Below are 15552 nucleotides of genomic sequence, written 5' to 3'. Positions count from 1 at the left end.
CCAGTCGGTCATGCGCCGATACAGCAACTCTGGCCACCCTCCGGCGGTGGTGGCCGACTATCCATATTTAATGGGTGAGATGAGGGTGTTTTTATTAACTTTTAATATTTTATTATAGGGGTGTTTAGTAAATAAACAAACATATGAGATATTTTTATTAATTTTCAAATCTTACATCGTAATACATGTCTAATTCAACTTTTTTTAACTTTTTTCAAAAAAACTTTTCTAAAAAATGTAAAAAAGTGAACCAAACAGAGCCTTATAATTCCAAAATCTAATAATCATTCATAATTCCAAAATCTACTCTTTTTTTACGGAACTTTAAGAGTTTTCTTGATAACAAAAAACTTTACTTCAATTGACATTGATATCAAAAACTCAAAACTTACAGATTTTCTAAATTTGACTAAAGAATAGGCATGTAATGTCATATAAAATATGTACACAATGAAAAGACATTTACAACTCTTCATCATCATCTTCAGAATCATCTGAATCTGCATCATCAAGGGCGACAACTTTGGAAACACTAACTCTAGTAGAAGTAGAAGCAGTTCGAATCTTGAATGGTAATCGCGCATTCTTTGTTACAATACCGCAGCCATCTTCCTGATCACTCTTCAGGTCTCCAGGAGGCAAGAAACAATCGATGGACAAACCCTTTATGTTAAAATCCACTTCTTCAATGGCCCAAATCTCTTCCATTCTCGTCCTGGAATGGGTTTCCGAGTTCTCTCCAAACCTGAACAAGGACACACAAGTCCTTCCAGCGTGTGCAATATTAATGCCATCAACAATTTTGTAGTCTTGGATCAATGACTCCATTGTAGTTTCCCAAAATATGCTTTCATTTTTTGCGGTTTTGATTCTCAGGAGGTGACAGTCTTCAAGTTGGACTAACAAGCCTGTTCTCTGGCTAAAGTATCCCCAAACTGTGTGACGGATTATCTCTACATTGCTAGTACTTCTTGCTCTCAGTGCTGAGGATTCAGCTTCAATTTTTAATACGAAACAATCTTCATCGTTGATCGTCTTCTCTCCAACGCAGATTGAATTGGAGAACAAATTTGCTGTGGACCTCGGATCAAGACCCTGTTCAGAATGAACCACTTATGAGTAATTTTCAATACAAATTCATGAAAAACGTGATTAGGTACTTGGTTAATTAGGCTAATCTCAAATGGAACAAAGCTAAACCTTGTACAAGACATAAAAAGTGATGGAAACTAACAATAGACTGGCCCAAAACTTTAATATAATTTTTTCTCCGGTTGTTGACCTTTTCAGTATGGTAGACCTAACAAACACCAGATAGTTGTTTGTTGGCCCCCAATCGTGGCGAGAGGTAAGAAATTGATAAATCTAGTGGGGCAAAGCTCAAAGTGAAATGGGTCAAGAAGTAAGAAATGGGGCAAAACAATTAGTTTTAAGTGAACATGGAATTCAGCCCCCATCTTTAGAAAAAGTGAAAGAATCCTGGAAAAAAGTTGGGGGTTTTAATAAGCTTTAACGACATGATCCAGCTATGCAAATTTGCCCGTAGAAACAGAATACTATGAAAATCAGTGAAAAGGGTTCCAACAAAAATAAAATATATCATTTAATCAAACACCTGAACTAGAAAATTTTAGGTGGGACTATTTGCACGGAATTGGTTGGTTTTAAAATGAATGATATCAACTTTATGTGTAACACAAGTATAATCAAGTAGTTTTGGCACGTTTAAGAAGGGAAATCTCCATCATTAAGACTGCATAATCATGTGATATTTGATCAAACGGTGAGAGAGAAAGAGGGTTAATTTAGTTACCTGCAGAAAACGTCTAAGAGGTCTAGGTGGACCCCTTGAAGCATGAGAACGATGCCACGGGGTCTGCCTCCAGGCAACCTTGCCGTCACTCCCGGCACTGATTTTGCAGCCTGAAACTACCAGCTCCAAGCACCAAAGCTCAGGCCTTTTCTGCCATAGCACAAATCCACCTATCTCCCCGCCACCACCATTCTTAAAGTTCCTCGCTTTCAACACCTTGTCGTTCAAACTCCCTTCCCCTGCTGAAAATTCTGAAGCCGCCATCTTCACCTTCCCCATAGCATACATGCTGTCCACAGAATTCAATACCTTCTCCCCCCCAACTGCTGCTATGTACTGCTTCACTATATATAGCGCCATTGAAGCATCCTGCATATTACAAAACACTTTTATAAGTTTCTTTCAATGCACTGTTAGCTAATATATAACATAAACGTAATAAGATTGTTTAAACATACAATGGGGTGGTCTTTGATGTTTTTATTAATGGGGTTGCGATCATCGGAGTGGATGGGAAGAGGGATCAATGGGGCACCAACGACACCAAGAAGAAGCTGGATCTCAGCATTTCGGCTACCAAAAAGAGCAGGCATGGAGGGAGAAGACGATGATTTTTCATTGTATGGCTTAATCCAACACTTCATATTCTGCCATGATCTGTGTGTGTTCTTGTTGGTAGTAAACATCTCTTCTGGGATTGGAACCTCCAGCACTGTCTCCAACCCATCTTCACGATCAAAATTTGGACAAAGTTTCCTCATCAGATACTCAAAACAAAGGACTCGAACAAAAAACAGAGAAGCGTTTTTGGTTAAAGTTTTTGGCACAGAAAGAAATGGAAGACTGGTTAAGAAGTATATGAGTTTTGGTTTGGTTGCTTTAGAGATTACTAAAGAGAGAACATAACATCATCACCAACCGACCATTGGACCCTTCTAACGTGGTCTGCTTTGCCTATGTCGTGGTTGCACGCTCGCTGTATTCACAGAAATTTTGTTTCTGCTTACTATTCTTATTGCCAGTTCCTGATCAGGTGTGTGCAGGTTTATGTGTACTCGTATGTCTTTTTAACCCAACGAATTTGGTCCATCCGATTTAAGTTGTTGTGGTTGATCTTATGTGATCATGATTTCAGTTTGTATTTGACTTGCAGTAAAAGTGTTATCAAATAGAGTTTCACCAATATGCATTCACTGAAATATGTTATCTTCAAAGATTACCTTACCTTACATTATCTTTATCAAAAAGCATTTATTCTGAACTCAAACTTTATATAATAATCTTATATATACATTGGATGAATATATTTTTAGTATAATTAATGATTAAAAAAAAATTTACATATTTGTTAATTTTAGAGATATTATTTTTATTGAAATTGCGTCCAAATTAATTAAATATGACAACCAAATTAAGGAAAATTTCAACTACAAAGCAAGAAAAATCTTTTTTCATTTTTGACAATTTTGAAATGCTTTGGTTTGACACTAGACAGCTACGAAATTCTTTAATTTTTCATTGACTTCATGAAATAATATTTCATCCTTTGCTGCATTCCACATTATTATAAGTATTCAATTTCAGTTACCTAACTCAATCTTCTATGACTTTTAACACATTTTTAGTGTACTGTATTCTCACGGAATAATCTTTTTCTTTGATAATCGCCCGTGGGTGACTGGGTGGAGCGATAGGGACTTTTAGATATACTTGAAGAGTTTATCCGATCATTAAGTTCAGGCCTCGAAGTATTAATCTCTGATTAATTAATGATAATTTAATTAATTAATTAATTACCCGTAAACAGGAAAAAGGGAAAAGATAAAAGTTGAAGAGGCAGAGCCGGCATGGAAGAAGCACTTTGTTGGGTTTAACATCAACAAATCTAACCCAAACTCAAAGGTTTAAATGGATAAGAACAATAACAATAATATCACCCTTTCATAATTTCACATTAAAATTAATTAATTACTCCATGCTTTACGCCGAACCATTTGACCGACATTTTTAAGAATAATAGTTAGTTAAGAAGACACTCAATCTAACGGTGTCGCTTTGGTTTTTCAAGGCAATGTATGTATCCATTTTAGGGTTTTTGAGTTAATTGAACTACAACGTGGATGTGGGGTTGCGACACGTGTGTACTTATATCCAATTAACAAGTTTTTGATATTATTTGTTTTATTGATTTGGTCGGGGGAATGAAAAGGGATAAATGAAACAAGAATTTGGAATTGATTATGGAATGCACGTTCTTGTTAATTAAAATTCTCATATAGTTCATGGGTTGGCTTTTGTCCACGAGTGATAACTTATAAATTATTCTGAGAGTATACTTGTTAAGTTGTTATGGGTGTTTTCTTGTTTAATGTTGTTCAAAGTGTTTTATAAAATTTTGTCTACCATATATAAAAAATAATATTTCACTAGTAAGTTAATTTTACACCTAATAAATCCAACATAAAATTGTTCTACTTATTATAATTTTTTTTTTTTTTAATGACCGAAGATGTATGTGTCAATTTGCACATAATTCAACTAATCTCTTGTCTAGGATCTTTAAACTACCAGTCGGATAAGAATTATAGTGGTCACCCTTATTAACAACTGTGAGGCTCGAACTCGAAAGACCATGTTCGATCCTCCTCTTGCTCTTTTACTATTAAGGAAACTCAAACTTAAGAGATCATATTAGATCATCTTTTACTATCATGCAATCAAACAGTGGTTTACTTATTATAAGTTACTCTTATAACTTCAACCAATATTTTGAATGCCTTATAATAAATAAAACCCTTTTAATATAGTACTTTCTAAAAATGTTTAGAAGGTCTTTGTAAAATTTCAAGTATTTTTACATAAAAACTTATGAAAATAATAAATATTTAAAATGCAAGTTGAAAAAGGCAAAGAGACATTAGACTTTGCACTATTATTATAATTTTGGACCCATGCCTTGAAGGACCCCCACATCGTGGAGCTCTGAATAAACCAACGGCAATCTGAATCTCTAATATATAAATTAAAAAAAAAAAAAAAATCAGATAAGAATCATAAAATATTTTTATTTACTCTCAGTCTATTTCTTTTCTTATTCTTTAAAATTATTATTATTATTATTTAATTTGAACAATATACACATACCTAAACGTTGGTGGTTGGGGTGATTACCCCCCAAAAGTCCAAAAGATATTAAAAGAAAAAATTGTCAATAATGTGAACTTCATTTAAATTTGAGTGACAATTGAATTAACAAAAAAATTATTTAAGAAATTACAATATATAATTTTTATTAATTTGATTTCTATATATTTTTCTTTGATATAGAGAAGAAGTGACAAAAGCTTTACCATGTTAAAATTATTATACAAAACAATTAATTAATAACCACCTATGAATAGTCAGGTGGGATGATAGAAACCCTTAGATGTATTATTTAAGAAGTTTTGAGTTCGATTTCCTTCGATTACTAATAGGGATGACTACTAAGGTTTATCCAATCGTTAACTTTAGGGTCTTAGAAGCATGGTTGTTAGTATCCTACGATACTTGATACGTATCATACGATACGGTTTGATACAGGTCACAAATGATACGTATCAGAAAATATATCTTAAACCTTTCGATACGTTGATATGTATCCTACGATACAATACGTATTCATTTGTATCCTTAAAAATGTCGATATAAATCGATACGACTTTATTAATTTGGGTCAAAGGCCCAAAAATTTTTTCGAGTCGAAACCGAGTCACCCAACCCGATTCACTAAAACCTATCCAAATTTACACATTTTGTATGGAGAAAATAAAGAGGAATATGTGTTACCCATTTTGCATGATAATAATAATATAAGTGGAGATATAGATATTGACATTAATTTTGAAAATGATATGAATGGTTGAAAGAAAATAATATAGATTCTTAATTTTGTAATTAATTTTTATTATGTAATACTATAATTTAAAGCCAATAATACCATAAAATTCTTTAATTAATCTTAGGGATGATATTAATTTTTAGAAAATTTTGATTATTTTATTAATTTTTTTAAAAAAGACGTATCCTACGATATGATACGATACACGATTCAAAAAATTAGGTTTTCGATATATGATACGATACTTGATTTGACAACCATGCTTAGGAGATTAATTAAAGTTCATGTAAACTGGTCCAAACATTTTTAATCATAAAAAATAAAAAAATAATTAAATAATGTGGGTCGTTAAGAAGGAGTAAATGACCCAAAATATGAGGAAGGGTTTTTGGCTTTTTGAAAACCTAAAAAGCATATAAATAAATAACTACAAAATGACCATCAATAAATCCATTTATTTAATATATAAAATGTATAATTATGAGAATAGCACGCGCCTCCACTCGTGTGGGGTATAATAATGCCAAAAATATATTATTTGTTTAAACAACAATGAGTGATCGCCCACTTAGTCTTCATTGGAAAAAATAAAAAATAATTAAACGACAATTAATATCAATTTTGCAGCCAATTACACATTTATTAACATAATTAATGAGAATATTTATGATATATTAAGAAGGTATTTGTCTAAGCTTATAAACTGGCCAAACTTGCTTATAAGCTCTAAAATTAAGTTGACCTGTTTGTTTATAATCTTTTTGAGCTTATAAGCCAAAAAAAATAAGTTAAGGGAGAGGTACTTTTTTTTTTTTTTTGTTTTGCTTATAGCACTCGCTTATAAGCTAGTTTGACCAAGTATATTACCACATTATCCTTATTTAATTTTAAAATTCTTGTATACCCTTATTTAATGTAGTACCCCTTTTATTCATTTTATAATAAAATGTACTTATAGCCACATTTTACCAAACACGTCAACTACTTATCAGTCACTTATAAGTACTTTACCAAACACGTAATTGCTTAAAATTTCAATGCTTATAACTAAAATTAACTTATAAGTACTTGTTACTTATAAGCTAATTTTCATAAGCTCAGACAAACACTCCCTAAAAGCATTTTTGATACCTTTGTTTGACAAATAATTTCATTATTAACAACCGAAAACAAGTGTAAAAATTCAGATGAAAATGCAGCACTAATCACGGCAGGATTATCGCGCAACTCTGTATTGACCACGTATCAAATTATGAATCTAATTATATTGCTAAACCTGTAATTATTTGTCTTCATCCAACCTAATCACTTTAGCACCAATCATGCATCACATTTTTTGTTTCCTTCCCCATTAATCTTTTTAATTATTATTATTTTTTTTAGTTTTGGTAGATGGTGTTAGATTAGATTTTATTTAAGAACATGGGAGCTCATTATAATATAATTAAGTTAATATGTATATTGATATTGACAATGTGGATGATGATGGTTAAAATTGATGAACCTCCAAAAATGTTATCATTATTGGTATACCTAATCTGATATTTCCAATAGATTTCTTCAAACTAAGTCTAATCTTGTCATGATTTTCATCTTGATTTTGGAAATCATCAAACTTCCATTAGTGGTAATTTTGATATTAAAGAGAAACCTCATTTTTAGATTTGTTTTAAGATTCATTGTTCTAATAACAGAGTGTATTCAGAGATGGACCCCAATTTTTTTTTTTTTTTTTTTTCCCTTAATGAACGGGATGGTTTTTGTTAGTTTACGCGCACCTCAACTAATCTTTCAGAATTCTGAAACTACCGACAAGTAAAAGCTTCAATGGCTAACCCTATTAACAACCAAGAAAAGATTTAAACTCAGGACCTGTTGAATAATACACCAAAAAGATTCTATCGAATCACTCGACTACCCAGAGGTAATTGTTGAGATCTCAACTTTGAAAGTGTAGGATTACTCAAATTAAACTACGACATGAATAGAAGCATTTCCATCAGTTGAGTTTTTTTAATTTTATCATTTTAAGAGTTTATAGTAGGCCTTAGTCTCTGAACAAAGTCACAAACAACCAGCTTCACGATATTTGCTGGGAACTGGCCATTGATTCACATCATCAAACGTAAGAACAAAAATTTGAAGAAGATAGAGAAGACTACATCATGATACCAGTGATGCAAAGCAAGCAAAATACAATAGCTCATTGATACTATTTTGGCCCACATAAAATAAGAACAATAAGATCATAAGTAATACAAGAGTCTGTTCAAACTTGACAGCGATATGAACAGCATGAGGATAGGAAATAAAATAACTCGGCGGCGAATGTAGAGACAATTGGTACTGAGGATGGTACCTGTCTCTTTGCTACAGGATTTCATGATGAGGGTATGTTGAAATGAAACAGCCAAGAGATTACGAAGGCGAAGACCATACAAGCTAGCAGGAAATTCAGGAACCGGTGGCCCTGCCAGAAGTTTCGTGTGTCAGCTTGGTGTACATGTGCAGTTGCTGCTGGTGTAGCATCACTTGAATCATTCCACTGCTCCACTAAGTCAGCTTCATTTGCACCAGCAACGTTGCGTGCTGTTGATCCACAGATCTCACAGGTTCTGCAATCAGATAATTTGAAGGAAGATCATTGTAATTGTTTACAGAAAATTTGCAGCCCCAAAAACAGTATCTATAAATGAAACATTTGACTTGAATTAAAAAACTATTCTCAGATTGGCTTTTGAAGCTAAAACATGTCAAACTTTTCATTGCCGTAACTCAGTATATAATGTTTGGTACAATGGTAATGGATGTCTATACAAATCATCTATATTGATTCTGTTTTCGACCTACTAATTCAATATTCGAAATCCCCAAAAACTAAATGAAAGGAGCATTAGAAAGTTCAAACACTTGTTGAACAACGGCAAACCAAAGATGTATAAATAATTGGTTAGCCTAAACAGAAGACCTAGTTAGAGCGCCAGCCAAAATGCTCTGTTTCTAGTTTCTACAAGTAGTCAATTAGCAGACCAACGGGTACGAAGTTCCTGAACTGGATTCTTAGAAATATTTAAAAAATTAGAAAATTTGTGCACATATAATCTATATAGGTGATTGTACTTGTGTATATATTCAACTGCAATTGCTAAACACAAAATCAAATCCTTGACTTAATTTTCCCAGTTTACAATTTTTGTCTACTATACATGATCAAATTATGTCAACTACAACGACATAAAAAGTGATCAAGATAGTGAAATTTTTAGACTAATTACATTACATAGTTTAAGTGCAGAACAAGTCTCAATTGACATGCCACTATAATTCCAGTCTGTCAACTGTAACTTTTTCTAATCTAGTTATCTACCATTGACTCAGCAACCCACTTCGATTGTTCATTTTTCTTCAGCAGACGACATACCATCACACAATGGACTTAAAGTTGGCAAATTGATATATATTAGTAATGGTTAAGGCAACTGAGAAGGAATATTTTACTCAAAATGCATGCATTCTGATAACTGGGTGCCCAAATTCAAATATTCAGAGTTTGAATTATTAGTGTGAAAGAGAAATGATACTTTAATAAAAAATAATAACGTAAGTGTAAAGTTGTGGTTGAAGTTTGAACCTCAGTATAATAGAAGAAACAGAAACTAACAAAGGAAACAGAGACTTCACGGCGAAGGATCATTTGTATTATTGGAATGACAAGCAAAAACATCCTGGTGATTCCATCTTTAGCTTAATAACTACTTTGATTCTCTTTGTTTATAAAGTCTGCCATTAACTTCCTCTTTACTCTTAACAAAGTAGAGATTTTATTCTTACTTAAGTTCCCATTATCATTATGTTCATGAACTGTTCACCATATATTCCTCCAACTTTACTAAACCAAAAAACACCAAAGTCAAAACCTTCAAAGAAGATTTACACAATCCACCCCACTAAAAACAAATTCATGACAATTAACAACCAAATTGCAAGGCAACAAATTCAAGATACACATAAACAACATTTCATCACATAATCTCATTCATAGAAATCTTAAAACATACAAAACTACAAAGATCATTAATTATTGATTTACTTACTTGTTTCCTTTAATCTTGAACCAAGCTTCTGCACAGTGTTTATGAGCAGCAGCCAAATCATCCTTGCATGAACAACCCAACTCAATTGGAAGGCCCGATTCTTGATTAGATGCATCCATGCTCAGATGACAAATCCTACAATCCCTCTCAACTTTTGCCAAGTGTAGTTTACTCTCACTCACTACACCACATTCTAGATCCACCTCTGACACAGAGGATCTTCTCTCTTTAATCTCAGTACTACTACCAGACTTACTGGAACAAGGAGAAGATGAACACCTGTGCTCCTCATTATCTACAACATCAACAACAACATGGGCTTGGGGTTGGGGTTGGGGCTGGGGCTGGGGCTGGGGCTGGGGTTGGGGTTGGGGTTGGGGTTGCAAAGATTCCATCTTTAATACCCTTATAGTAAATCTTCATGAAATGTGTTTTCGAGACACAGTTCATCAATAATGCCCACAAAAGGTTGATGAAGAAGCTCTCTGCTTCCTCCTCACCTCAACTTTAAGTAAAGCAAAAATAATGTGATTTGTTTGCCTTCAGATTTTTCAACAAACTAAGTAACTGTAGTGTGGTAGTTGATCTTTCACTCTCTCTCTCCCTTTCTCTCTCTCTCTTTCTCCAGTGTAGTGTCAGTTTAGGACAGAGCTTGGAAGAAGAGAGAGAAAGATCAAAAAACAAGATCTCACGAACATGAAGTGAAGTGAACAAATCCCATTTCTCGTGAAACTGAAGTTTTATTTTCTGAATAATAACATAAATTAGATATTTTTATAATTTATTTCATATTCTGAGACGACTAAAGAGGATAAAAATGATTTAAGGGATGATGATATTGATTGAGATGACTTAAATAATTGATTGATTTTTTTTTTTTTTTTTAATTTCTTGATACATACAAGAAAAATTATGGCAAAAGCAGATTTTTGCTTGTCTACTTTAGTGCTTTTTGGTGAGTACTGTTTGTTATTGCGTCATAGAATGGACCAGCTCAGAGATTATTAGATTATGGTCAAGAATGACCTTGCTTTATGAATAAAATAAATAGTTAGACAAGGGTAATGTGGGGAATAATGAGAAAATAAATAAAAGTATGTGTTTAATTGATTATAATTTTATTCTTATCATCATCTTTATAAAAAGCAGAGAGAATAAAACTAAATTAAACAGTAGATGGCTGCTGCATAATTGCACATGATTTATGAGGAAAGCTGAGAATTAAATTAAATTAACCTAAGTGTAATTTAGGGAGAGTCCTAATTTTTACTTTTGGCCAAAATTGTAATCTAGAAACTGACATTTTAGCAGGAGACATGGATCAACTTACATTATTTTTTATAATATATTATAAAAACAAATAGTAATAGAATTAGAGGTCCTACCAGCCACCTTGGATTCTGCTCAACAATGCTTCTGCAGTTCTTCTATTTTTTTCTATTTGTTGTAAAGAATTTTTTTTTCATATAAATATTTAAATGTACAAATATGGAGGGAGTTTTAAATTTGGCGTTGTTAATAAACTTGAAAATACTAGCTTGGCCAAAATTAATTAAAATTTGGCTAATATATTTAGATATTGATGAAAAAAGGAATAAAGATGAAACAAAAAGTCAATGTTCTTGGGTAGGGATGAAAAAATTAATTACAGATAAGACAAATATTTAATTAAAATGTATCAACATTTACATTTGAAGTTAATTACTTAGCAATTCGAGGTACTAAGTATGCAATGTGTATAATATTTTTAACATGAAAAGAACCATTCCTACCTTTCCTTATTTTTTCTTTTTTTCATAATGGCTGAAAAGGGTATCAATATATCAACCGAGTCTCCACTCCTTTTAAGAAGATACCTTCACTCTGCTAGAAGGGATTTGTAATTTGCTTTAAATTGCCATTTGATGGCAATTAAACTTTAAGTTTATTGCTTTCGGTAAAATTTGATTAATTTTTTTCAAGTTTAATGCTAAACATTTCTAATTCTGCATATTGCAAATCAAACAAAAAAAGTTATATGTTGAATACGTGATAGTTACGAGTTGAATACGTGATTAGAGATGGGCACGAACCCGGTCGAAACCAGGGACCCCTGTCTCTGACCCCAACCCGAAAGTGCAAGGGGATTTCTTGGTCTCGGCCCGAAGCCCAAACAAAGAATTCGGGGAATACCCGAATTAGGCCCAATTCCCAAACGGTGAATTTTGGGAATCTCCGAGTTTTGTATCCTTGAGCCTACCTTATCATTTTCTCCAAATTATAATGAATATTAAATTTATAATGTACATATTAAAAATAATACATATATATATTTATAATGGTTTATTATATTTAATCTATTATTATTTATTACTCATTTATATATGGTTTCATAAAATGTTCACACAATTATAATTTGGTTTTGTATAATTTATGGATTCATTGATTGATTTTCAACTATGCAAATTAATATAGTATTAAATGGTTAAAATTAAACCTTACTACAAATACTAATAATAATAATAATATTATTATTATTATATTTGGGCCAAGTCGGGGCGGGGACAATTTGGGGCCCGGGCGAGGCGAGACCAATCCCATCCTCTAATTCGGGGACTGATTTTCAGCCTGGACTCGACCTGAACCCCGAACCATTCAAGAAAACTCTGCCCCGTTTGGGTCGGGTCCCCCATATGGCGAGGATTATGCCCATCCCTATACATGATAGTTAGGTGTTGAATACATGATAGTTACAAGCTAAATACGTGATAGTTACGTGCTGAATATGTGATAGTTATATGCCAATTATATAATAATTTGATCAAATAAATTAATCAACATACTCTTAAAACACTTCCAAATAAATTAATCAACATACTCTGCTAGAAGGGATTTGTAATTTGCTTTAAATTGCCATTTGATGGCAATTAAACTTTAAGTTTATTGCTTTTGGTAAAATTTGATTAAATTTTTTCAAGTTTAATGCTAAACATTTCTAATCGCATTATTGCAAATCAAACAAAAAAAGTTATGTGTTGAATACGTGATAGTTACGAGCTTAATACGTGATTAGGGATGGCACGACCTGGTCGAAGCCGGGGACCCCTGTCTCGGACCCCAACCCGAAAGCGCAAGGGGTTTCTTGGTCTTGGCCCGAAGCCAAACAAAGAATGCGGGAATACCGAATTAGGCCAATCCCCAAACGGGGAATTTGGGAATCTCCGATTTTTGTATCCTTAGCCTACCTATCATTTTTTTCAAATTATAATGAATATGAATTATAAGTACATATTAAAATAATTATTATATATATATATATATATCAAAATAATGAATATGAATTTATAATGTAATATTAAAAATAATATCTATTATATATTTAATGTATTACAAAATTTATAATGATTTATTATATTTATCTATATTATTTATTACTATTTTTATATGGTTTCATAAAATGTTCACACAATATAAATGCTCTTGTATAATTTTGGATTGATTGATGATTTCATATGCAAATTAATATAGGATTAATGGTTAAAATTAAACCTTACTACAAATAATAATAATATTATTATTATATTGGGCCAAGTCGGGGGTGGGGAAATTTGGGGCCCGGCAGGGAGAGACCAATCCCATCCCCTAATTCGGGATGATTTTCAGCCTGGGCTCGACCTAACCCCGAACCATTCAGGAAACTTCGCCCCGTTTGGGTCGGTCCCCATATGGCGGGGATTATGCCATCCCTATACATGGTAGTAGGTGTTGAATACATGATAGTTACAAGCTAAATACGGATAGTTACGTGCTGAATATGTGATAGTTATGTGCCAATTATATAATAATTTGATCAAATAAATTAATCAACATACTCTTAAAACACTTCAAATAAATTAATCAACATACTCTCCCTGAAAAAAAAAAAAAAAAAAAAAAAAAAAAAGAACTAGCTTATATCTATTGAAACAAAACAGATTGTGCATATTATGGTCAAAATATGATAGTAGAAGTTACAAGATAATGAAAACGTACACAAAATGAACTCATAAGTGATGCATAACAAACTTTAGGAAACCCCCATTAAGACAAGGAAATTAAAAGATGGATATATAACTAATCTCAGCATCAAAGAAAACGATAGAAATGTCTGATCTTTTAGTTGATTTATATTGTTGTACATATAGGATTAAAAAAATCCAAAGTTGTTAAATAAACAGTTAAAGATGACCACCACCGAGTAGTTGTTGCTCTTTGAGGGGTTTGTTGCACTTCTGGTGGGTCTTGTGTCTACCACCATGACCATGACCCTAACCCTGACCCCTAACACCACGTCCACGACCCTTACCCCCATGACCACTGCCCCTTCCGCCTTCACCACCATCATTACCTTTCGTCAACACCATCATTGCCTCCGTTAGCACCATCATTGCCAGCTGGTGGAGTAGCATTCAAATCGATCAAAAAAGCATCATTGTCTCAGTTTCTCATCAATTCCTTAATTACGTTAGTTGTTGCCGTTCGAACTCTAATAGACTATGTCTTTGACATTCCTTGATATCCAAGTTGACCTAGGATAAGAAAGCATACTGTAAATTACAAGAACAGTATAACTTTTTGCATCAAATTTCAAAAAACAACCATGAATGCTTTAAAAACATCTTTTGCAAAGGCAATAGGTTCTAACTGCGGCTTCTAAAACTACTTTTGCAAACTAGGTGTTTTTAAACCAATTATATACCGAAGCTACAAGGACTTCAGACATCTTTGCTAAAGTTAGATGGGTCAAAATTACATTCAATATGATTTTTAGTGTGATTATAGCTCATGTAAGTTGAGCAATTAACATTTATTTATATATTGATTTACATAGTTCAAAATTTTAATTTCATCTTTGATCATGTAAATTCAAAAATCATTGGATTATGATATACAATTATATTATTTCTCAACTATCCATNTAGATGGGTCAAAATTACATTCAATATGATTTTTAGTGTGATAATAGCTCATGTAAGTTGAGCAATTAACATTTATTTATATATTGATTTACATAGTTCAAAATTTTAATTTCATCTTTGATCATGTAAATTCAAAGATCATTGGATTATGATATACAATTACATTATTTCTCGACTATCCATATGCTTTCTAAATTTTCATTATCTAGTAAATTCGGTCTAAGATCAACACTGTATGTCAAATTAGGCACATAAACCTTCTTCCTTTGTTGGCTCATATATCTCAACTTAACTATCATTTACTTATGTACGGATTTATGAAAAAGGAAAGTTTGCAAGATATTCTGAATGATGTTTCTTGAGGGAACGAAGAATTAGATTGACTAGCTAAACACAAGATTGCACTGGGTGTGGCAGCTAGACTTGAATATCTTCACAAAGTCACAACCCATGCATTATCTATAGAGATGTAAAACCTGCAAATGTGCTTTTGAATGATGATATGGAAGCTAAAATCGCTGATTTTGAGCTCACAAAGCAAATGCCTAATGCTCAAACACATAACACAACTTCAAATTTGGCCAGAATCGTGGGTTACATAGCTCCAAAGTATCACCAGACATGAAAATTCATTGACAAGTGTGACATATATAGTTTTGGGGTGTGACTGGCAGTGTTGGGAAAATTTATTCAGTCATTAAATTTCATTAATAAATTTTCAATATCAATTACACTTGTTGTACCGTTTCCAGGTGGCCTATTTGTTTATATTGGATAAGGGTCAGCACCGGATTAACCCAAACGACGTGTGAAGTGGAAACTGCCAAA

The 15552-nt window shown here is 32.7% G+C and overlaps 2 protein-coding genes across 2 annotated transcripts; both read right to left on the bottom strand.

Annotated features, from left to right (window-relative positions):
* Positions 1-323: 323 nt before the first annotated feature.
* Positions 324-2781, bottom strand: LOC116121940. The gene is made up of 3 exons (XM_031407848.1): positions 2272-2781; positions 1814-2182; positions 324-1095 (listed from the first exon to the last, which is right to left on the bottom strand). The coding sequence occupies exons 1-3, from the start codon at positions 2572-2574 to the stop codon at positions 463-465; spliced, it is 1305 nt and encodes a 434-aa protein (XP_031263708.1). The 5' UTR covers positions 2575-2781; the 3' UTR covers positions 324-462.
* Positions 2782-7786: 5005 nt separating this feature from the next.
* On the bottom strand, positions 7787-10554 carry LOC116121904. Its single transcript, XM_031407809.1, has 2 exons — positions 9788-10554; positions 7787-8308 (listed from the first exon to the last, which is right to left on the bottom strand). Exons 1-2 carry the CDS (start codon positions 10180-10182, stop codon positions 8074-8076), a joined length of 630 nt encoding a protein of 209 aa, XP_031263669.1. The 5' UTR covers positions 10183-10554; the 3' UTR covers positions 7787-8073.
* Between the last annotated feature and the right edge of the window lie 4998 nt (positions 10555-15552).

This window comes from Pistacia vera, unplaced genomic scaffold (genome assembly GCF_008641045.1).
Source record: "Pistacia vera cultivar Batoury unplaced genomic scaffold, PisVer_v2 Contig129, whole genome shotgun sequence".
Lineage (NCBI taxonomy): Eukaryota > Viridiplantae > Streptophyta > Magnoliopsida > Sapindales > Anacardiaceae > Pistacia > Pistacia vera.
Note: the sequence above shows the minus strand (reverse complement) of the source record. Positions and strands in the feature narration are given on the sequence as shown.

Excerpts from the sequence above, each read along its gene's own strand:
- LOC116121940 (XM_031407848.1), bottom strand. The coding sequence starts at position 2,574 with ATGAGGAAACTTTGTCCAAATTTTGATCGTGAAGATGGGTTGGAGACA. Across the intron at positions 2,183-2,271 it reads ACATCAAAGACCACCCCATT|GATGCTTCAATGGCGCTATA; the intron begins GTATGTTTAAAC and ends TGTAATATGCAG. Across the intron at positions 1,096-1,813 it reads CTCTTAGACGTTTTCTGCAG|GGTCTTGATCCGAGGTCCAC; the intron begins GTAACTAAATTA and ends CATTCTGAACAG.
- LOC116121904 (XM_031407809.1), bottom strand. The coding sequence starts at position 10,182 with ATGGAATCTTTGCAACCCCAACCCCAACCCCAACCCCAGCCCCAGCCC. Across the intron at positions 8,309-9,787 it reads TTCAAGATTAAAGGAAACAA|AACCTGTGAGATCTGTGGAT; the intron begins GTAAGTAAATCA and ends ATCTGATTGCAG.